Source organism: Pseudorca crassidens, chromosome 11, assembly GCF_039906515.1.
Source record: "Pseudorca crassidens isolate mPseCra1 chromosome 11, mPseCra1.hap1, whole genome shotgun sequence".
In the NCBI taxonomy this organism is placed as follows: domain Eukaryota; kingdom Metazoa; phylum Chordata; class Mammalia; order Artiodactyla; family Delphinidae; genus Pseudorca; species Pseudorca crassidens.
In genome coordinates, this window is record NC_090306.1 from 98,965,302 (window position 1) to 98,988,787 (window position 23,486).

The following is a 23,486-nucleotide window of genomic DNA, read 5'->3' on the forward strand; positions in this document are numbered from 1 at the left end:
GCGTCTGACTCAGGAGGTGGTGCCGGGGCCAGAGGAGACGGGCCCTGTGTCCCTTTAAGCAGGGAGTACAAATTTCCATCCCAGCCCCGCCCTCCAGCTCTTCCTGACGTCAGGAGGAAGGCGTGTGTGAGTGAGTGAGGGGCCTGAGGTGCCGCATGCTCACACACACACACACACACACACACACTCACACAGAGTCATACACACAGCTCATCTTTCAGACCATCCCCTGCTCATCAGCTCCAAGCGCGCGCGAGAGGCCGAGTCTGAAGCCAGCTGCAGGAGGCAGTGCCAGGACCTCAGCTGCCAGGGAGAGGTAAGGGGCCAGACCGTGCGGGCACACAGAGGGCACACTGGAAACTGGCTCTGGCAGGGGCGAAGGAGGGAGGCGTGATTTGGGGGCACTGGGAAGGTGGGCACCTCCCCTGGGGCTGGTTCAGCCCCGTTCAGTTTACAGAAGAGGGGCAGGCGGCTGAGCACATGAGCCCACCGGGCCATCCCGCTGCCTGCGCTCCCTCTCCCTGGCCCCCAGGGGAAGCTGAGGCTGTGTGGCTCCCTGTGAGAGGGTGTGTGTGTGTGTGTGTGTGTGTGTGTGTGTCTGGGACTTGTGTCTGGCTCAAGAAGCAGAGAGCATCAGACACTTGCCAAGCCGCAGCCTCCTGTCTGGGAACCAGGGGGAGAGAAATGACTGGAGAAATCACTGTGTCTCCTACCAGACACTGAAAAGAGAGTGCAGCAGGGAGCAAAATAGGTCTTTCCCCTTGGAATCTGGGTTGGGGGTCGGCAGGGACCATCTGGGGCAGGCAGATAGTTGGACCTGGAGCAGCTGTCTCATCCTGACTATTTCTTCCCTGATGTGATGGGGGATAATGGTGTTAATTGGCTTGGGGAGGTGGCTCCATGTTCTTATATTCCCCTTTGCCTCAGAGCCAACCCCACCAGGAGCTCTTGCCTCTCCTAAGGCCACTCCTCTCCCTTGCCCACTGGTCTGGCTGTAACCTCCACCCTTGCCAGGACGCAGCCCCTGGAGGGCAGGGGTGATAAGCCAGGGGCTGCTGGGTCCCCTGCCGTGGGATTCAGGGACTCGGGCAGCCTTGCTTAGTGCCGAGTTCCTCAGTGGCTTGACCCTGGCACAAGGAGTCCGGGCGGAGATAAGGGGTGATGCTGGCACCCAGAAGGGAGACAGCAGGTTCCTGCCAATCTGCCAGCCTGCAGACTCTTCCCAGGCAGAGGGGAGGGAGACGCGGAGCGAGAACAATAATAAATACAGAGTGTGAACTGCTGCATCCGCTGGGGCTGGGGGAGGGGAAGAGGAAGTGCGCCCGGGTGGAGGGTGGGCAACCTCTCTGAGAGCCTGGCATCATGCCCGCCTGGGTATGCTCCTGTGGAGACATCTCCCTCGGAAGGGACTGTCTCCAGCCCCCTGGGGGATGGGGAGCCAGTTCCCCAAAACTGACTCCATCCCAGAGGCCTCTGGGTCCTCCAAATTCTGGATATTTCCTCCTCCCAGCCTCCTACCCCACCTCCCCCCACCATTTCTTTTAAGTCCTTTCCAAAAACATCTATTTCCCCATATCTGCCCCACCCCTCTGGATCTGTCTGACCCTCCTCCAAAAACAAAAACAAAAACAAAAACAAAAAACAAAGACAGGTGTAAGCAGGAACCAGCTCACAGGGGCCTGGGAGAGGTCAGGGGACAATCTTGGCCACAGAGGTTTCTCCCAGGCCTGGAGAGAGATGGATGGGCAATGTTCACAGAAGTCCACTGGCCTTGGAGGGGGCCTCCCTAGGGGGGACTGGGGGGTCCCACACAGCTGGCTGGTGGGGAGGGGACACCTGCAGGCTGGTCTAGAGGCAAGTCCCTGAGAGTGGCACCAGCAGAGGGAGCTCAGGGCTTAGCTGAGCTGGTCACATCCATTGGTAACAACCAGCAAAACCAGGACCCAGAGCCTGGTGGGAAGAGGTCTTGGGGCAATTCAGACCTTTGTCCATGCAGAGCATTAAGATGGGAGGCAAAAAGCAATGGGAGCGGGGAGCTCTTCCCCTGCCCCAAAGCCAGTGGCATGATGGTCACCAGGAGGAGTGGCATGGCACGCTGGAAAGCTCATGGGCTTTGGGGTTATATTGATTTGAATGCAAGCTCGGCCAGTCTAAATGTGACTTTGACCAGGCCGTACCTCTTTCTAGGGGGACTCAGGATGGGAAAGCAACTTGCCCAGGGTCACACAGCCCAGCAGAGCTGGGATGTGAGCATGGATCTCGTGGTGTCCATCCTGGCATCCCTACCCCCACTAATACCAAGGAAGCCCAAAGGGCTTAATCATAGCAGCCCCCCAGGGCAGCTTGGGGACATAACAAGGAGGAGAGTTAAAGGGTCTCAATTAAGCTCAAGTATTGGCCGGGGCAGCGCACCCCCACCTCCCTGCAATACACACACACACACACACACACACACACACACACAAACACACAAACACGATGTGGGAGAGGGAAAGAACCAGGTTTAATTAGGTCACCTCCAGCTGCTAGAGCAGCTTTGGCACTGATGTATTTTAAGGAGTGTCTGGGAGGCTGGGAGAGGGGGAGGGGCCGGGGAAGTGCCAGCTTCTCTCTGGTGGTTCTGAGGCTGTTTCCTCACCTCCTCTGGCCCATCACAGGCAAGACCTCAAAGTTCAGAAAGCCCTTCCACCATCACCCTGTGTTCCCTGCCCTTCCCCTTTCCAAGCCACCATACCCATTCCTCCCCCTCTCTGTTCCTCCACAATGGGGGCTCGGGCTGGGATGTTTTTATTGAGGGAGTTGCTTTTAAGCTTGCTGTAGTTGACAAGTGACTCACCCAAGGTCACAGTCTGAGTCAGCACAAAGCCAGAAATAGAACCCCAGGCCCTGTTCTCTTCCCTCTCCAGGGGAGGCAGGCGCTTTCAGGGACCTGCTGCGCCTCCCACTGGAGGCCTTTCTGCACCGCCCCCCAAAACGTCTCCAGGGTGTGGAAGGCTGTGTGACCCCAGCAAAACTCTTCACCTCTCTGGGCCTCAGTTTACTCCTCTGAAGAACAGGGTTAATAACAGTAATTATCATGTAGGTGTGTTGTGAGGAGTAAATGAGGAAACAGGGCAAAGGGTTTGGCATACCACTTGGTACACGGTTAATAATCAATCGATGGTGGCTGTGATCTTTTTCTTTTTTAAACTCACTACTTGAATTTTGTTTTGTTTTGTTTTTTTATAAAATAAATTTATAAATTATTTATTTATTTTTGGCTGCATTGGGTCTTCGTTGCTGCGCGCGGGCTTTCTCTAGTTGCGGCGAGCAGGGTCTACTCTTCGTTGCGGTGCACGGGCTTCTCATTGCGGTGGCTTCTCTTGTTGCTGAGCACGGGCTCTAGGAGCATGGGCTTCAGTAGTTGTGGCACGCGGGCTCAGTAGCTGTGGCTCATGGGCTCCGGAGCATAGGCTCAGTAGTTGTGGAGCACGGGCTCAGTTGCTCCACGGCATGTGGGATCTTCCCAGACCAGGGATCAAATCCATGTCCCCTGCATTGGCAGGCGGATTCTTAACCACTGTGCCACCAGGGAAGTCCCGGTGGCTGTGATCTAGTCGTATCAGGACTAACCACCCTGTGTTCTACTTGTCTATCTGCTACCCCCAGTGGAATGGGGCCCTCTAAGGGCAGGGCTGTCTCCTCTCCTGTTTGTTGTCCCAGAGCCTGGCAATCATATTCAGTGACGTGTGTGTTTCTGACAACCTCAGAGGAGAGTTGGAGTGACCCTCATGAGTCATCTGGACCAATGATGAGTCATATAGCTGAGGAGAAAATTGAGGCCCAGAGAAGGGCAGGTGCTTGCCCCAGGTCACACAGCCCTGGGTGGTTGAGCCACCTTGCTTTCCCTGATCTGCCCAGGAGAGGGATTCGCTTGGTCAACAGAGGACTCTGAGGGCCATCTCCTGCCCAGTTCTTTTTTGGGGAGCTGATAATTGGAGGAGCCCCAACACCAGGTTGATGGCCACCTGCTGTCAGGGCTGAGTCACCATTCACAGCCCTGTGAAGCTGTATCACGACCTTGCCTAGGGTTATCTCCGAACAGCCCTGATGTTTTGTTTTCAGCTCCCCTGGCCCTTTTGTCTGTGGAATTGCTGGGGTTTGATCTTCTTGCAGGGAAATGAAGAGGATCTTGGCTGGCAGGGTCAGAACCAAAACACTCACAGGTGGACCATTGACACAGCTCCCAGCTCCTCTCATAACCTGGACAGGGTGCTACGATTTGCCCTATTGGACAGATGGGGAAACTGAGGCTCAAAGAGGGAGGGTCACTCAGCTAGGACACTGCAGAGCCAGGATTCAGTCCTGGGCCCTCTGGGTCCTGAGCTGTCCTCTTGCCCTCCAACTGCTAGTTCTGAAGGGCATTATTCCAGGCCAGAGATGCCCCCAGATGGGCACACCGAATTCCTCAGGAGCTAGGGCTTAGCTCTGTTTGAGTTGAAGCACATGTTCTACAGACACATCTATTTCTCTGCTCTCGGAGTTTATTTCCCCTTTCTCAGGGAAAGTTCTTTTGGGAAAACTTCAGCCTTGTCTTGGCTGAACCAGGAACAGAATTTATCCTCGCAGGAAAAGCACCATTTGCTTTCAGACAAATCTGGCCTCTGTCACTTACCTGCTGTGTGACTTTGGGCAAGTCACTTATCCTCTCTGAGCTTCAGCTTCCTCATTTGTAAAATGGAAACAATTGTGATTTCAACCTTTGAGGGCAACTGGGAAATTTAAAAATGGAAAATAATTTCTGTAAAGACTTTTTAAAGAAAAAATATTTTATTATTTATTTTTGGATCTGTTGAGTCTTCGTTGCTGTGCGCGGGCTTCTCATTGCGGTGGCTTCTCTTGTTGCAGAGCACAGGCTCTAGGCGCATGGGCTTCAGTAGTTGCAGCACGCAGTCTCAGTAGTTGTGGCTTGCAGGCTCTAGAGCGCAGGCTCAGTAGTTGTCGTCCACAGGCTTAGTTGCTCCGCGGCATGTGGGATCTTCCCAGACCAGGGCTCAAACCTGTGTCCCCTGCGTCGGCAGGCTGATTCTTAATCACTGCGCCACCAGGGAAGTCCTGTAAAGGCTTTTTGTAAAGACTGTGTATAGCATTCAGACAATAAAAGCCCTGTCTTCACTTGCCCCCTTCTGTGGCAATATTCTGGAGAAAGGGTCTGAACTGGAGGCTTGCTCAGCACCCCCTTGGTCCGCTCTCCCTGGTCTCCCAGGCTGCCCTGCGCTGTAGAGTTTCTTCAAGTCCAGGGCTCTGGCAGGAACCAGAGAGGGAAAGACTCTGTCCAAGATCACACAGCAAGTCAGTAGCAATGCAGGGGCTGAACCCAGGACTCCTGACTTCCCACTCCAAGGCTCCAGAGTCGGATTCCCCTGGTTCAAGTCCTGGCTCAGACATTAATTGCTGTGTCTCATTGAGTGAGTGACAGCCTCTCTGAGCCTCAGTTTCCTCATCTGCAAAATGGGGTCATAATAGCACCAGCCTTAAAGGACTATTGCAGGAACTAAATGAAAGGAGAAGCTATGAGGGGCAGCGCAGGGACCTAGTGTGTGGGTGAGTCCTTGGGGAAACAGGGAAGATGAGCATAAGGGGCGGCTTTGGCTGGCGGGTCTCTCCTTCTGCCCACTCCCTCTCCCCTCCACGCCCAACTTAGCCACCTTGTCCGGAAGGAGCACCCTCTCACCCAGCACCTACCCAGTGCTTCCCCCATTCCATCCCATGTCATTCTCACTGAAGCTCTCGGAGGACGGATTCTTGTAATCCCCATTTTCCATAAGAGGAAGGAGAGAGGGGAGATCTCAGAGCAGCGCTCTTGGCACTTGTGGGGCCTAATTCGTCTGCCCCTCCAGCCCCAGCTCCTGCCCGAAGGTCAACTCCCCACCTTCTCCCTGGGAGCCCCTATGGGTAGGTGGGGCTGTGGACTGGGAGCTACAGGGGATGAATGTCAATTGCTGCTGTTACTCCATCCCCTTCTCCTCCCCCTCTGCTGCCTGGCCCATTTGGGGGAAGGGAAGGAGGGGGGCTGCCCTCAACCCTAACCCTGGAAAATTGGTGCCTCTTTCCCCTTCCCCACTGCCCGCTTTGCATGAGACCTGGGAGGCACGCTCACTCAGTCTTGGGTCTGGAGGCCTGGCTGGCCAGAGCAGGGCCCAGCTCAGCTGCATCTCCCTGGTAACCACTGTGGGCTGCCTCTGCCCCTCCCCCACCTCCTTCCCTCCCCTCCACCCGCCATGACCTCCCAGCACAGGCTGTCACCGCCAAGCACAATACCAGGCCTGGGAAAACTGTGCAGTGGGCAGGCTGCGCCGCCCTGCTTCCTGCAGAAAGGGAGGCCGAGCTCCTCTCCCTGCCCCCGGCCACCCTCACCCAGTTAGGGAAGCAGGCACCCAGGGCTGTGATGCAGGGCCCGTCATCTCCTGCTTTCCTGGCTGTGTCATCTTGGGTAGCTTTGTTGCCTGTCTTCCTTTTTGGTAACAGCTTTATTAGATATCATTCCCACACCATATAATTCATCCGCTTAAGATGGACAAGTCAATGGCTTTTAGTATATTTACAGAGTTGTGCAACATCACTGCAGTCAATTTTAGGACATTTTCATCACCCCCAAAAGAAACCCTGTACCCATTAGCAGTCACTACTCATTCTCCTTCCCCCTCCCCAAAGCCTGGAACCACTAATCTACTTCCTGTCTCTATGGGTCTGCTTAATCTGGACGTTTCACATGCATGGAATCATGTAATCCATGGTCTTTTGTGACTGGCTTCTCCCATATAGCATCATGATTTCGAGGTTCACGGTTTCAAGGTTCAGCTGTAACGTAACATGTATCAGTACTTCATTTCTTCTTATGGCTGAATAATACTCTCCTTTATGGTTAACCACATCTTGTTTATCCATTTATCTGTTGTTGGACCCTTGGGTGGTTTCCACTTCGGGGCTGTTATGAGTAACGCTGCCATGGACATTCATGTGCAAGTTTTTCTGTGACTGCTTCAGTTTTCTTCTCTCTAAAATGGGGACATGGGAATTCCCTGGCAGTCCAGTGGTTAGGACTCCACGCTTTCAGTGCCGAGGGACCGGGTTCGATCCCTGGTTGGGGAACTAAGATCCCACAAGCCGCGGGGCGGCGCAGCCAATAAATATATAAATAACTAAATAAAATAGGGATAAAAATGCTAAACCTGGTCCATCCCTGCCTCCTCAAGTGGGCTCAGAGAGAAAAACTGCACATCAGCGTGAGGGGCTGTGAGGGGCAATTCTCACCCCACCCCTGGCAGTTCTTTTGGCTGGAAGGGATGTGTTGGGCGCTTGCTGGGGAGGAGGGAGGCTGCATCTCCACCCCCAGGGATGGCACAGTCAGCTCATCACCTTGACCCAGAAAAGTCCCACTTGCTATGTGATCTTGAACAGTGGCCAGGAGACCTGCTCCAATGACGGGGGTTGAATGGGGTGACTCCTTGGCTCTTCTAGTCCATGCAGGGCTCTGGAGTCCTAAGGAGTCCTGAACTCTTCCCTGGGGGGCAGGGCAGGGTGGAGATGGAGGCCAGAAAGAGACTTAGTTCAGGGATTCACCTCTGGCCCCAAGGCCTTTGGGTGAAGTGGGGGGGAGTGAAGGAATGGGGGTGAGGAGGTGGGGAACTCGTCACCCTCACTCTTATATGACCATGGACAATGGGCACTTCTTTGTATCCCCCACCTTAGCCAAGCCTCACCATAGCCTGTGAGGGAGTGAGGCGGGGCTTATCAGCTCCATTATACAGATGAGAAAGCTGAGGCCAGTGGAAGTGCTACCCAAGTCCACGGCTAACACGCAGCGGAGCTGGAGCTCTCCTGGTCCAGGTGTCCTGCCTGGCCCCACTGTGGCAGGCTGCCCGCCCCAGGCTCAGTCAACAGCTAGCGTCTCTTTGAGCCCAAGACTTTCCAGCCCCTGGGGAGGGGGAGGGGGGGTGAGTGCATGGGTAGGGGAACTACATTCTCTTCCTCTGCAGAGAAAAATATAGGATGAATTTTTTTAAGGTCATCCAGGCACTGAGCTGTTGACAGGGGAATTTCTATTGATTAGCACTGATAGTAGCAATTTATTGGGTACCTACAAGATGCCAGATGCCGTCACACACACTAAATCATTGAATCCTCAGCAACCAGGGGAATTCCCTGGTAGTCCAGTGATTAGGACACGGGTTTTCACTGCCGTGGACCTGGGTTCAATCCCTGGTCCGGGAACTAAGATCCCACAAGCTGTGTGGTGTGACCAAAACCCAAAAACTTCAGCAGCCTTGCGTGGTAAGCATTCTCAACCTCATTTTAGAGAGGGGGAACCTGGGGCTAAGGAAGAATCTCCAACATTCCTAAGAGCTCACCATGCCCCGGCCCTGTTCTAAGCATGCAGAAAGTCATTTAATCCTCACAGCAACCGCTCTGTGAAATAAGAACCAACATTATCCCCATTTTACAGAGCAGGAAACCAAGTCAAAGGTTATGAGTGTTGACCAAGGCTGCACAGCTGGTAGGTAGAGGAGCCAGGATTCAAACCCAGACCCTTTGGGTCCACATTCACCCACATTCCCACCTGCCATGTTGGAACTGTTGGGTGGCTTGCTTGAGGTCACCAAGTTACAGGTGACAAAGCTGAGATTCAGACCCAGGTCTGTGGATTTGAAACTGCTAGTAGTTGTGCCACACTGTGTCCCGGATCATTGGCCACTTTACCCATCCCACCTCTTAGGGCCCCAAGTTAAAGAATTGAACTTCAAGCTGGAAGGACTTTTGGTTAGTCTCAGTCAGCTTGGATCACCATTAACAAAATACCCCAGACTGGGGGCTTGAACAAGACATTTACTTCTTACAGCTCTGGAGACTAGAAGCCCGAGATCAGTGTGCTAGCATGGTCTGGCTCTGTCTGGGGAGAGCTCTTGTCCTAACTTGTAGACCGCCCCCTTCTGGCTGTGTCCTCATAAGGCAGGGAGAAAGGAGGCAAGGTCTGGGTGGGGGGGTGTCTGTCCTTCTAAGGACACTAATCCCATCATGGGGGCCCCACCCTCCTGACCTCATCTAAACCTAGTTACCTCCCAAATGCCCCATCTCCAAATACTATCACATTGGAGGGGTTAGGATTTCAACATGTGAATTTTAGGGGAACACAATTCAGCCCACAGCAAGGTTGTATGACCATTTTGTCTTTCTGGGGAGGACACTGAGTCAGGCAGGGGCTGTGAGTGGCCTGAACTCACTCTGTCAGGAGTAGCAGGCAGGCCCAGCCCTCCAGACTTGTGTCCAGAAGCTGCCCACCCTGGACCACACTCACCTGTACCTCTCTCTCCCGCTTCCAGACGGAGCCTGTGGCTGGTGAGTCCGCCGAGCAGGGCCAGGCCGGGCCCTGCCCACAAGGACGCCCAAGCCCTTCACCGGCCCCTGCGCCTGGGAGCCCACCAGGCTCTCCCACTGGCTCCACCATGACTTCGGAGCCCACACCACCCCCGGTCGTGCCCCCACTCCACTCCCCCAAGTCCCCTGTCTGGCCCACCTTCCCATTCCACCGGGAGGGCAGCAGGGTCTGGGAGCGAGGCTGTGTCTCATCTCGGGACCTGCCCAGTCCCCTGCCCACCAAACGGACCAGGACGTATTCAGCGTGAGTACCTGCCCCTCACCCAGGCTCTGGTGGTCCTTCCCCAGGACAGGGCTCCAGTCGGGGCTGCCCAGCTCCCAGCCTCCTCCATCCCCTGTTGTCCTCACCCGAGGACAGGGGAGCTGTGTAAGGACCTTCCAGTAACTGCTAGCGTTCATTCATTCCACAAAGCTGTACTGAGCTCCCGACCAGGGGATCCAGTGATGAATAAGGCAAAGTCTCAGCCTGCAAGGTGCTTACAATCCAGAGGGAATTTGTCCACCATTCACTACACCTGGCCGGGTTGGGCATCAGGGAAGATGTCCTAGCTGGGTTTGGAAGATTTATCAGGTGAAGAAGGAAGCTGGGTGCTCCCGGTGGATGAAACAGCCTGGGCAAATGCAGAGGCATGGGGTGGACCTTTGGAGAGAGGCGGGCAGGCTGGACAGAGACCAGCCCTGGGTCTTTGGGGTGGGTCACGGGGTGGAGTCAAATTGGGGAAGGGTTTTGTGGGAGCCACAGGGAGGCTGACTTGGTTTGGTCAAAGGAGGGGTTTTTGATGGCAAGCGCTGATTGTCCCATGTCCAACCCAAGACCAGGCACAGAGCAGATGCTTAATAAATGATGAATGAATGGATGAATGACAAATAAGTGAACAGGATGGATACTGCTGCTTCAGGAGATAGTGAGCTCCTCGTTCTGGGAGTTATTCAAGCCTAGGTTGTACATTCTTCACTTCGAAATCTTACAACAGGAATCCATGTAACCTCAGGAGGGGAGGGTCTTGTACAGGGAGAGGGGCACTGGCTGGGAGTCAGGAGACCCACTTGCTGTGCACCCTCGGAGAGCCAGTTTCCCTCTCTGGGCCTCAGTCTCCTTATAGTCCAATGGGATGATGAGAGGACTGAACTAATCTCTATGGGTGGTTTCTGCCCTGGGGAGGGTTCTCCACAGCGCTAGCGCTGAGGCAGGCCCTGCAGATGGGCCCCGGGAGAGCTGTGGGGGTCCAGGGAGGGGGTCCCCAGCCCACAGTTCCAATACCCCTACCCTATCTTCAGGACAGCCCGTGCCTCGGCTGGCCCCGTGTTCAAGGGTGTCTGTAAGCAGTTCTCACGCTCACAGGGCCACGGCTTCATCACCCCGGAGAACGGGTCAGAGGACATCTTCGTGCATGTGTCTGAGTGAGTCTCTCCCCCTTCCCCGTTGTTGGCTGGGCCCCTGCTGCAGTATCCTAGCAGTGCCTCCAGAATGCTCCCTAGGCCTCTCCCCTCACTGGCTGAAGTCTGTTCCTGGCACATTTCTCCTCTCATAGGGCCTCCAGGGGCATGGGTGGAGGAGGGCTGGGGCCAGATGGAGAGGGGGCACTCAGACCCCAGTAGCCCTGGGAACCACTGCCTGAGTCCTGGGATCCTGTTCCCGCATCACGGGGACGGAGAGGGCTGGGCCCTTCAGCCTGGAGGGAAGCTAGGAGGTGGGAGGTGGTCTAGGCCTGGCCCCCAGCCCTAATGCCAGGTGTGACCTGTGGAGTCACTGAGCCCTAAGCCTTGGGAACCTCCCTGAGCCCTTTTGCGTCTCACTTTGTAGCATAGCGAGGGGCTGTTTATGATTCCCATTTTACAGATTAGAGAACTGAGGCTCCGAGAAGGGAGGCTGGCTCAGGCTCCCTGGCCTAACTAGGCCCAGGGCTAGGATGCCCTCAGGCCAGACCACAGGGGGCATCCAGGGAGGGGGCCTGCTCCTGGGCTGACACCCCCTCCCCCCCACCAGCATCGAGGGGGAGTACGTGCCAGTGGAAGGCGACGAGGTGACCTACAAGATGTGCCCTATCCCGCCCAAGAACCAGAAGTTCCAAGCCGTGGAGGTGGTGCTCACCCAGCTGGCTCCACACACTCCCCACGAGACGTGGTCCGGCCAGGTCGTGGGCTCCTAGGCTGCTGGCCCCTGTGCCAGCCGCCAGGCGTGGGGGGAGCCACACAGGGTAGATGGGCAGCAGCCAGCTCCACGCCCCACGGCACTGGCTGAGCCAGTCCCCCGGGCGGCCTCGGCGTGCACGTGTGTCTGTCTGTGCTTGTGGGCGTGAGTGTGTGCCTCCACCTACCCCGTGACTGTCGTGTGAGCTGGAGCGAGGGCAAGGCCACCAGACCTGCCTTCCCTGCTTTCCACTCTCTCTCCTTCCTCCCCTCCCTGCCACACACGCACAGGACCCTCTTGCCCTCCTAACACCCATGTGCGTGTCCACTGAGCCTCTGAGGGCCTGCGTCAGGCCTGGGCTGGGAGTCGGGGCAGCAGTGGGCCCTGCCCCCCCGCCCCGTACAAGCTTGCTCCCCTTGCCTCTGCTCCAGGCCTGGCCCCGGGGGCCAGACTCTGCTTGTGCTACTCACACACAGCCCCCTCCCCCCGGGCTGGGGTCTCCCACTGTGACCTGGACCCCTCCTCTCAGAAGCCAGGCCACTGAGTGCTTTGGGGGAGCCTCCCGGCCTCTTGCCGGGGAAGAGGGTGAAACCCGGGGCAGAAAGGCCACCCCCTCGCGCCCCCCATGGCCAAGGTCCAGCCTTCCCTCCTTCCTGCTCGCTCTCAGCACACTTGAGGCAGGAAAGAGGGGCCTGGGGGCAGAAGGCAGTTCTGGGGGCTCCGGTTTTGCTGGCCAGCGCCTCCTCAGCCTGGCAGTGGCTTTGGCAACCCCAAACTGAGGCTGTGTCCACTTCCCTGGGCCTTGCTGAGCCTTGCTGCCTTGACTCCACCCCGGGGAGGCAAAGGTCTGCAGAGGGGTGGGAGCACGGCTCCCCCCGCTTGGAGGCAGCCATCCCCTTTGCCCTGACTCAGAAACCCCACTGATGCTCTGCCCGTGCCCAGCCATCATGGCCGCTGAGGACCCAGCGATGGAGGAACACACATGCCCTCAGGCGAGCCAGCCACAAGGACAGCTCTCAGCCTGGGAGACCACCAGCCCTGCAGCCCCCCCTTGCTGGACCCTCTTCCCAAAGCCATGGGATAGTGGCTCCCACTGGCCACCAACAGGCCAGTGGCTGAGGTGTGGCCTGTCTTGTCCATCCCTTAAGGTGTGGGGTATCCCTCTTCCTTTTGGGCCAGGATGTGTTTGCGTGCATTCACTCCTGGGCAGGGGGTTGGCCTGGCCTGGGAGGTCAGGAAGGAGGGGGTCTACCTCCATCCCCCCACCTTCCCACCACACTCCCCTCCAGAGAACACATCACCTGATGGGGGAAGAAATGGGGTTCAAGGGAGGACCTGCCAGGGAGTGATCTTTATGAAACCCAGTCTGAGTGAAACAGATGCCAAGGATGTGGGGGTCAGTGACTGTCTAGGAGGATCCCCAGCCCTGTAGGTGCCCCAAGGCCCCAGGGGAGACACCAGCTGAGGTATGTGTATCTCACCCCTGTCCCCAGCACAGAGGCTGGAAGACCAGAGCTGCTAAGATGCACTGGCCAGCCCCCTAAAACTCAGAATGGCCCAGCCTGGCCCCCACGCTGAGCTGGGGCTACTCTAGCAAGGCCTGAGGCCTTTCCCCTGAGGAACAAGGCTCCCTGGATTCCTTGGCGGAAGGTTAACTCTTGGGAACCCCCAAGACACCCTCCCCACACACACACCAGGAGTAGGCCCCCGCTTTAGGCACCAACCAGGAAGCAGGCTGTGGTAACGTCAGCCCTGGGGCCGCCCCACAGCGTCCAGTCCAACCTCCTGAGACCCCCAGCCACCTGGACTCCCCCATCCTTCCTCACACTGGCAATAAACCCTCAACTGTGACTCAGCCTGACCCACAGCTGCCTTTCTGTCTGGGTCCCAGGGGAAGGGGCTGGGGGAGGACACCTCAAACAGCCCTTGTTTGGGGCTTCAATGGCCCACCCTCCTCGACTGCATCAGATTCCCTGTGTGACCTGGGGCAAGTCCCTGCCATCTGTGCCTGTTTTCGCATCTGCAAAGGCAGGGCTGTAACAGCGTCTGTGACTGGGGCCAAATAGCCATTCAGACTCCACACCGCGTTCCACGAAGTTTAGTATCTGTGAGATCAAGTTCTCACAAGTATGCACCTTCCCCACTGCTGTGCTCCCCATCTAGGGCAGGGAAGCAGTGCGGGCTCTATCTTGTACCGACACTCGCACACGCTTCCCGCGTAGACAGAAACCTGTTCTGTCCAGAAGTACGAGCAGCAGCTGCAGCCGGGGCCATCGGGCTGGAGGACGGGAGCCAGGCCCACCACGAGCTGACCAGCTGGGGGTGGCTGTCCACACAGACCCTGGGCCCACTTAGGCAGGTAACATGAGGCAGGTGTCCTGGGCCAGAGGAGGGGCCCTGGCGCCCCCGAACACCAGGGCCAGGGGCTCTCTTAGGGCCGGGCAGAGCTCTCTGGAAGTCCCAAGGGGCAGGTGTGGGCCCTGGTCACGCCTCGTGGGCTGTCTCTGGGAAAAAGATCTCACGGCATCGCTGCACCGTGTCCTGCGGGGACACCACACTGTGGCCAACAGTCCGGGGGTCTGTGTAGATCTCAAAGTCGTTCCCACCCTGCACACAGAGGAAGGGCAGTGAAGGCATATGTACGCATGTGGTGCCTGGAGGAGGTTCCCAGGTTTGGAGCCCAACATCCACTCTGCCATGGGATCCCCTCCCCACACCGGCTCCTACACAGCTGCCCCTCCTCCTGCTGCCTTAGAACCGCCAGGAGGCCCTGACTTGCTGTGTGACATGGGGCAAGTGTCCAGCCAGCTCTGGGCCCCAGCCTTCCAATCTGTGTGATGGGGCTGGTGAGCACTGGCTGTTCTCTGGGAGTTTCCCAGGAGGTCTGTTCTGTCACCCCATGTCCTGGCCCCGATCTGAAGGTGACTTGGGGTGGGGGGACCTGGGCTGAGCCTGAGCCACACTTACGGGGCTGGTCTCGTTCCCAAAGAAGTGGATGGTGTCGAAGCAGTCCTGGTCCAGGCTGTCCAGGCAGTAGCGCTTGTCCCAGCCCTCAGGGAAGACGTCAAAACTGATCATGCCTCCTGTGGGGGTGGGAGTGAGGGTGGCAGATGAGGCCGGCAGAGGGGCGGCTCACGGGGACCTCGGGCAAGGCCCTTCGTGCATTCATTCATTCATTCAACAACCCGAGTGCCTACTGAGCACCAGGCACAGGGCATGGACAGACTCAGGATCCTCACGGGAGTTACGATCCAGGTGGGAGAAACGGGTGGTAAGTGACCAGACCACCTTTCAGATCGTGTAAGTCAATGAAGGGGGCAGGGTGCGGGGGAGGGAAGCTCCCCAGACGGTGCGATCAGGGGAGAGCTGTCCAAGAAGGTGACATTGAGCTGAGACCTGCGCCAGAGTGGCAGTTGCCAGGGAATGATACAATCCCCAAGGCAGGAAAGGGCGTGGAGTGTCCCAGTGACACAGAAAGCTGGGAAAGGGCAGCAGCACAGGCATGCGGGCCCTGGGGTGCAGGGAGGGGGCCTGGGTTTCATGAGGAGTGAGAAGGAGCCTCTGAAGGGCTATAAGCAGGGGTATGACAGGGTCTGTTTTTCTCTGGCCACTGTAGGGGATAGACTGTAGCGGGAGGTGGTGGTTGGAGACGCTTTGGTTTTTGACCTGAGCAACTGGGTGGGAGGTGTGGGTTGCCTGGGTTTAGGTGGGGAAGCCTCGAGGGCTGGAGTGCCTGCCTGTTTTGGCTCAGCTTGCCCTTGCTGTGCTCGGAGGGCTGGGAGGGGTTTCTAAAGATGCTGGGGGGTGCAGCCTGGCCTTGGGAGTGAGGCCCTGGGGTGGGCTCATGTACCAGACCTTTCAGGCCCTCCAAGGGGTTGACGTACCTCGGGAGAACCTCAGTCCTTTGCCGGCAAACTCTGTTTTCAGGGCTTCCACAAACTTCTCCCGGATCTTCTCCTTCTGCGGAAGGGGAGAGAGCAGACTGAGGTTCAGAGGGCTGCTGTGGGCCAGGCCCTGGGCTGGGTACACAGTGCATGTGAGCTCACTGAGTCTTCCAGGTGGATGTCATGCCCCACCCCCCACTTTACAGATGAGGAAACTGAGGCTCAGAGGGGGCTATGCCTTGTTCAAGGTCACCCAGCCTCAGTGGCAGAGCCAGGGCCTGAATCCCAAAGGCCTGTAACTGAACTCAGCGCCAGATCCTGCCAGTGGGGTACGGGCGGGGTATCCTGAAGGAGGCCTTGGAGCAGAGGCTCGAGGAGGAAGGCTGAAGGGATGGGACAGTCTGAGTCCCAAGTCACAGTGTCCACCTCAGGGCAGGACCCAGCCCTGTCAGCTCTGCCCAGTCCGCAGGGCTGAAGGAGAGTAAAGCATTTATATTAGATCTGCCCTGGTGAAGGGTACACAGGAGATCAGAAGGTTCATCTCCCTCTCCAATATCAGAAGAGGGCAAAACAAGACCCAAAAGACAAGAGAAGACCCTGGGGGCTGCGGGAAGAGTCAGCGTGTCCTGTCTCATTACAGCTCATGAGATGGGAACTGTGATTATCCCCACTTTACGGATGAGAAAACAGAGGCACATAGTAGTGAAGCCACTTTTCCAGGTAACTGGGCAAGTAGGAGGTGGAACTGGGATTAGAAACCCAGGTGGCCTGAGAAAGGGCCGCCTCTCAATATGTGCGTGGGAGGAGGTTCTCGGCCAATGGTCAACCTTAACCACTCTACAAGAAAAGTCTCCATGTCTGCGGGCATTGCCTACCTGAAGCCTTGGGGCACAGGGTGAGAATGGGGATGAGCTAGGACATCATTGCAAGTCCCACCCAGCCTCAGGGAAACATCAGAGGGCAGCAGGCGGAGGCCCAAGTTCAAATCTTTGGGCTGCAACTAAGTGACCTTGGGCAAGCCATTTCCTCTCTCTGAGCCTCAGTTTCCTCATTCATAACATGGGTATAATATCATCTATTTCATTCATTCAAAAAGTATTTCTCAAGCACTTCTGTCAGGCATGTGCTGGGCCCGGTGGATCCAGCAGTGAACAGCCACAGAAACCCCAGCCCTTAAGGAGCTTACAGCTTCAGCTGGGGAGACAGACAATAACCAAGATTTAAAAATAGGTGATACAGTGGATTAGAGGGTGATGGCTGTTTGGGAAGAAATAAAATAGAGGAGAAGATCAGCAGGTACAAGGGGTTGCAATGTTTCGTGTAATGCTCGGGGAAGGTGACACTGAGAAGGTGACACTTGAGCGGATGTGAAGGAGGTGAGAAGGCACAGCCCTGAAGTAGGAAACTGTCTGCTGTCTCTAGAATCAGCAAGGAGGACATGGCCGGAGCAGAGAGAGCAGGGGGAGAGCAGAAGGGCAGGTCAGCGGGAAGGACAGAGATGGGCGGGCGTGAAGAGGCTTGGTGGACTGGCTCCATCCCTGAAAGGGAGCGGGTACATGGTGGGGATGATGAGCAAAATGCAAGTCAAACTTCAGCGAGGGTAGCACATCCAAAGGCGACAAGGACCTTGGTGTGTTCCAAGAACAGAGGCACAGGGAGAAGGCTGAAGAGGGAGCCGTGAGCCAGGCAGACCCCTCGGGGCTCAGGACACCACAGGAGGCAGCTGGGACATTGTCCTGTTGGAAAGCTGACCCATGGAAGAACTGTAAGCAGGGAGTGGATGGGGGCAGACAGATGTGCTTCAAAAGCTTCTCAATGGCACTGCTGGAGAACTGACTGGCAGGGCTTTAGGGCAGGGGGTGGAGGCACACACATAAGCGAAAGGATCTGAGACCAACTCTGGAGGCTGAAACCCTAGACGTTACTTCTGGACTTGATGGGGGTGGGCAGGTGGAAATGATGCCCTAGGTGTTGCTCAGGTAAGTAGGTGGCTGGTGGTGCTGGTCACCAAGGGAGGGAAGCCAGCAGTACTGGAAAGACGCAGAAGTGCCTACAACCATGGCGCATGGTAGGTATCCAAAAGGGTACTGGTTGAATCAGAACACCCACCCACCCCCAATCCTTTTCAATGGTGAGAAAATAAAGGCTCAGAGAGGCTGAGTGACTGAGGTCCTATAGCCTAAGGTTGCACAGTTGGTGGCACCTTGTCCAGTTCGGAGAACTCGATTCGCTCCTCCAGGGTGCAGCTCCGGCCAATGGGCGAGATGTTCAGCATGCCGTTCCGGAACTCGATGAAGGTTCCACTGGTGGGGAGGGGGCAGGTGGGAGGGCAGAGAGCCAGAGAGAAGGAGAAGGGCCCTGAATTCAAATCCAGCCCCACCTGGATATCAGGGGGGACAAGAAGCCACCCACAGGCAAGTCAGGGCCCATCTGAGAGACCTGCCCCTTTCCTCGCTCAGGCCCAGGAGGGGCAGGACACAGGCTGGGTGGGACCTCACCGCTTCTTGGGCAGTCTGAGCAGGGCCATGTAGCGGAGGCAGAAGTTGATCAAGTCCTGCAGGAGTTCCTCCCCCAGGTGGTTCTGGATTGTCTGGGCAAGGGACACAGGGCTCTGAGTGTGGTGGGCACAGCACTGTTCCCCCCCCCCCACCCAGGACAGAAGCCACCAAGGGAATGTTCCACTGTGGAAAGGGGTCCTAAGGCCCCAGGGAAGGGGGGCACTGACCTGCTTGGAGAGCAGTCGTCCATGCTTATACTGCACCGTCCCGTTCTCAGCAAACACATAATCAAACTTCTCAATGACTTCAGGGCCATGTAGAGGCCAGGGGGGAAAGAAAGAGTGTGAGACCGGGTACCCAGAGCCAAGCAGAGAGATGAAACCCACACCCCTTGGTCTGGCATCCAAAGCACACTTGTTCTATCCAGAAGCTGCTTTTCCAGCCTCCTCGCCTCCTGCAGCTTGGTTTTTCCCGAACAAGCACACAAGCCAGTGAGCTTCGCTCTGGGCCTTGGCTCATGCAGCTCCTTCTGCCTGGGATGCCCTCCCCCTTCACTTCTTCTCCAAGATCCAGCTCCCTCCTCTGGAAGCCCTCCAGGACTTCCCGGCAGAGGACATCATTTCCGCTCTGTGCTCTCACAGCCCCTCTGTATGGAGACTTCCCTTTCATTTTACAACTTCCATCACTGTGCTATCAAGGCTGGCTGCAAGGGGAGTTTTCGGCTCTGACTGCCACAAGAAGTGGCTGGAGCACAGCCAGGAGGCTGCTGCAGGGTCAGGTGGGAGGTGACCACCTGGACTATGGTGGGGCGATGGAGATGGAGACACGGACACAGGGAGACATTTTGGACTTGCTGATGGAATAAACGAGGAGGAGGGGAAAAGGGAAAAGTCAAGGAAGTCTCTGGTTTGAGGAACTGGAGGCATTTGCCTCAACTAAGCTGAAACCGGGAACCCAGCTGAGAAAAGGGGCTCTGGGTCCACACAACTTCCTGGGTGACTTCAGAATCCTCCTCTGTTAAATGGGGTATTCATACCCACTCTAAAGCACGGTTGTGAGGATTAAATGAAAAGAAGTTAATACAAGGTCATTTTCAACAAATGGTAGCCATTACTGATTAGGCCCATTTTATTTATTTATTTATTTTTGGCTGCGTTGGGTCTCGCAGGCTCTAGAGCGCAGGCTCAGTAGTTGTGGCACACGGGCTTAGGTGCTCTGTGGCATGTGGGATCTTCCCAGACCAGGGCTCGAACCTGTGTCCCGTGCTTTGGCAGGCGGATTCTTAACCACTGCGCCACCAGGGAAGCCCCATAGGCCCATTTTAAAGATGAGGAAATCAAGACTCAGCAGGGAGAACTGAGAACGTAAACTATGCAAGGTCAGGATTCTGTCTGCTTTGTTCCCTGCTGTTTCTCCAAAGCCCAGCACAGTGCCGGGCACATAGTAGGTGCTCACCAAATGTTTGTTGAATCACTGAAGGAAACACCTGGCTGTTCACTCTGCTTCCTTTGCCCCACAGAAGCAGGACTGGGTCTTTGAAGGCACATTGCTCCAGGGATCTCACAAACTCCCCACTTCCTCCATCCCCACCCCGAATGTGGAACTGGCTCTAGTTGCTCCTCTTACCTTCATCCCCCTCTCCCAGCTGCTCAGCAATTTTAGAGTAGTCAGAGCCGCCCACCACACCGATCTGCACCCTTCTTCGCAGCTTCTGCAGGAAGGCAGCCACCTCAGGGTCGATTTTCTGCAGGGGGGCAGGGAAGCACAGCATTCTGTCAGCACATCTGGGACCTCCAGTTAGATGTTACTCAGTGCTCAGAATCCTGGGAGCCCATGTTCCACCCAGATCTGAGGCAGGTCAAGGTTTAGAACCCACATCTCCAAATTAGATGCACCTGGGTTCAAACTCTGGCTCAAGTCCCTCAATACCAGAATGACCTGAGCAAATGGCTTTGCCTTTCTTTGCCTTAGTTGTCCCATCTATAAAATGGGAATCATAATAACAACCATGTGGAGTAGCAACCACGTCACTGTTAAGGATTAAATGAGATAGTGCTTGGAAATGAATAAACAATTAACTAGTGACTAATCACTTGAAAAGATTCCCCACCAAGGAAATGTAAACTAATGAGTTATAATCCATGTTTTCAAACATTCAGCTATTCAAAGCTGACAACATCTAGGGTGGACATAGGGGAAACAGGCACTCTCATATGTTGCTGGTGAGAGTATAAATTGGAACAGTCACTTTGGAGGTTAATTTAGCAAAACCTATTAAAACTTTAAATGCAAATACCCTGTCACACAGAATTGCCCGGGTGTATATGGATATTCATTGGGAGGGTTTATAACAGTGAAAAACTGCAAATAAGCTAGTCAGTCGGAGCATGGCACACACCTGCTCTGAAATTCTACACTGTGGCTACACAGAATAAAGCAGGGCTGTGCTTCCAACATGAGAGAGCCCCAAGACATGCTGTTAACTGTCAAAAGCAAGTTGCAGAAAGGCACACACGGTATGATGCCACTTACTAAAAACAAATCACACAAAAAACCTTAGAACTTTGGGGATGGGGCTGGGCCTGGTATCCTGACTAGTCAGAGGGGACTTTACCCTCCTCTGTTATGTTTCCATTCTTTACAAGAGAATTTCTTTGTAAATACGTGTACAATTAAAAATTAACTTTTAAAAAGTGCTAAGGACAGATCCAGGTGGGTGAACAGCATTGACACTCTGTCATTGTTTAGGCTATTAGGTTAGGGGAGCTAAGGGTCAGAGGGAGGTGTAGGGGCTGTTCCTAGACTCTGCTATCCTCCCTCCACTGTCGTCTTCCTCCCAGCCCTGAGGACCCTGGGAGCTGCTGGAAGGCCAGGTGGCCTGACTGCTGCCTGTGCCCCCAGGGCCCTCACATAGGGGAGGGGAGGCCAAGACCTGGGTTCCTATCAGCCCCTGCCCTGCAACCTAGACCTGCTGGCTCCCTGCTCTAGGAGATCCCTCAGTAGGTCCTGGTGGACCGAGACTGGAGGGCAAGAAAGAGGCCTGCTTATCCATGCACCCAGCTGGTGAGGGTGGGTCTGGGGGTTCATCCTGAGATCCAAAGGGAGAAAAACAATGTGTGGAGCAGAGGTTGGAGCATCAACAACCCAGTGAGATGTTTTTAGAAGGAAAACTGCACTCCCACTCACCCTGTACCACAATATCCCCATGGGACCAGACTAGCCACCGCCCCCATCTCCAGGTGGAAGGAGCCCCAAAACAGCCTAAATGGTACAGAAGCCCGCCATCCTTCCCTCGGTGAGGAGGGGGATGGGGATGGAAGGGAGGGAAAGTAGGGGAGGGGTTTGAGAAACTAAACGCAGGCCCAGTCTTGCAAAGGTCAGGTGGGATGGCTCCGAGACCCCCTTGTCCCCCACCGATAGGGACCTAACGCTTGGGTGCGCTGAGCCTTGTATGGAACCCTAGGTTCAGACTCCAGCTTCGCGATACCGGTGCGTCCTAGGGCTGAAATGGGGTGGGAGCCACGGCTGGGGAGGCGGGGGCGCCCCGGAGCCAGGCCTGGTAGGGTGGGGAGGAGACTAGGCCCCTGCTCGCAGCTTCCTCCCTCCAGAATCCGACCCACCCCTCTCGCTCCCGGGCAGAACGTGGGCGCGGACGCTAGCGTGCTCTGACGTGGGGAACCGGGTTCCCATCACTCCCAGCAGAAGGCCCGGGGGTGTCAGGGGTCGGGTGTTGCCGCATCCCACACACGGTCCCGGGGGGTCTGGGGTCATGCCGCTGCAGGCCACACATTCGGCCTCCGGGTGTGCGCGTGACACTCCCGACGGGAGCTTCTGAACTTCGGGGCCCTACCTGGCGAGCCGGCGTGAGGGTGCCGTCCACGTCAAACAGGCAGAGGACGCGCTCCTTCCTGCGGGCGCCCTCAGCGGTGACCGCCATGGGTGCAGCTCCCGACGCCCAGCTGAGTCGAAGGAGGCGGCGGCTTTGCGAAGAGTCTAGACGGGGCGGGGCCTGGGAGGGGCGGGGCCAGCAGGCCAGCCTGACCTCGCCAAACGAAGAAGGGGCGTGGTCAGGGCTTGATCTCGGAGGCAGGGGGTGGCACGGACGGGGCAGGGGCGGGGCCTGAGCTGACTCGGGAGGATAATTCTGAATGCACCAGAAGGAGAAGGGGCGTGGCATAGGGAGGAGCAGACCCCAGCAGGTTCCGTCGGATTGTTCCAAATTAGGCGGAGGCGGGGCGTGGGCCTGGGACCGGAAGCGAGGGATAGAACCCGGAAGGGAGGGGCGGGGCCAGAGTTGGCCCTTGGCTGGATGAGTCCGATTGCTGCTGACCGAGAAGTGGTTGGAGTGGGGCGGGGTCTCGAGCTCGCAGTGCCTAGTCCCCGGGGGGAGGGCGGGACTCAGCGTCCACAGCTGTCTCAGCGGCCATCAATCGCTCTAGGACTCAACGCCTCCCCGCTAATGCCTTTGACCTAGAAATCTTGAGCTTTAAGAAATCTCCTGATGGCCTTTTCTCAAGGCTCTGGACTTTGCCGAACGGCCTGACCCGACCCTTACTCCTCCCGCTGTCATTCTGTCCACCACATAAAGCGCAGCTAACGGTTTACTTCCTTTAAGAAACCTTCCTGGGACTTCCCTGGTGGTGCAGTGATTAAGAATACTCTTGCCAAAAAAAAAAAAAAAAAAAGAATCCACCTGCCAATGCAGAGGATATGGGTTAGAGCCCTAGTCCAGGAAGACCCCACAAGCCGCGGAGCAACTAAGCCGGTGCACCACAAATACTGAGCCCTTGCGCCACAACTACTGAAGCCCATGCGCCTAGAGCCCGTGCTCTGCAAGAAGAGAAGCCACCGCAATAAGAAGCCCGCGCACTGCAAGGAAGAGTAGCCCCGCTCGCCCAACTAGGGAAAGCCCGCACACAGCAAGGAAGACCCAACGCAGCCAAAATAAATAAATAAATAAATTCATAAAAAAAAGAAGCCTTCCTGGACACCTCTCTATTCACAACTATTTAACCATCACGTTGACTTTGGAGTCAGTTCTAGGTGTCTTCCCAGCTTCACCAACCATGTGACTTTGGACAAGTCACTTCACCTCTCTGAGGCTTTGTGTCCCCATCTGTAAAATGTGAAGAACACCACCTACTTTGTAGCGTTGCTTTATGCATGAAAAGAAATAATTAATATAAAAAAGCCCACATAGCAGGCCCTCTCCAAAGAAGAATTTGTATAGATGTACTTGATACTGTTACTAATTAAACGGCTATTTCATGTCAACAGCATTAAAAATGTGCAGACCCTTTGAGCCAACAATTCAACTTTTTAAAAAATTAATTAATTTGTCTGCGTTGGGTCTTCATTGCTGCGCGCGGGCTTTCTCTAGTTGTGGCAAGCAGGGGCTACTCTTCATTGCAGTGCGCAGGCTTCTCATTGTGGTGGCTTCTCGTGTTGTGGAGCATGGGCTCTAGGTGCGCGGGCTTCAGTAATTGTGGCTCACGGGCTCAGTAGTTGTGCCCCACGGGCTCTAGAACGCAGGCTCAGTAGTTGTGGTGCACGGGCTTA

The 23,486-nt window shown here is 56.0% G+C and overlaps 2 protein-coding genes across 5 annotated transcripts; one reads left to right on the top strand and one right to left on the bottom strand.

Moving 5' to 3' along the window:
- Positions 1-129: 129 nt before the first annotated feature.
- Positions 130-13,400, top strand: CSDC2 (cold shock domain containing C2). Of its 3 annotated transcripts, none has more exons than XM_067698232.1 (4): positions 130-316; positions 9,360-9,375; positions 10,757-10,815; positions 11,402-13,400. In XM_067698232.1, exons 1-4 carry the CDS (start codon positions 156-158, stop codon positions 11,562-11,564), a joined length of 399 nt encoding a protein of 132 aa, XP_067554333.1. In that variant the 5' UTR covers positions 130-155; the 3' UTR covers positions 11,565-13,400. The 3 variants fall into 3 exon arrangements, with proteins under 3 accessions (XP_067554333.1, XP_067554332.1, XP_067554331.1); XM_067698230.1 differs by having other exon boundaries at positions 148-316; positions 9,360-9,658; positions 10,693-10,815; XM_067698231.1 differs by lacking the exon at positions 9,360-9,375 and having other exon boundaries at positions 137-316; positions 10,693-10,815.
- Positions 4,801-21,938, bottom strand: PMM1 (phosphomannomutase 1). Of its 2 annotated transcripts, none has more exons than XM_067698222.1 (8): positions 21,778-21,938; positions 19,554-19,671; positions 18,155-18,231; positions 17,928-18,019; positions 17,633-17,732; positions 15,430-15,505; positions 14,513-14,628; positions 4,801-5,094 (listed from the first exon to the last, which is right to left on the bottom strand). In XM_067698222.1, exons 1-8 carry the CDS (start codon positions 21,862-21,864, stop codon positions 4,993-4,995), a joined length of 768 nt encoding a protein of 255 aa, XP_067554323.1. In that variant the 5' UTR covers positions 21,865-21,938; the 3' UTR covers positions 4,801-4,992. The 2 variants fall into 2 exon arrangements, with proteins under 2 accessions (XP_067554323.1, XP_067554322.1); XM_067698221.1 differs by lacking the exon at positions 4,801-5,094 and adding an exon at positions 13,628-14,152.
- Positions 21,939-23,486: the final 1,548 nt, after the last annotated feature.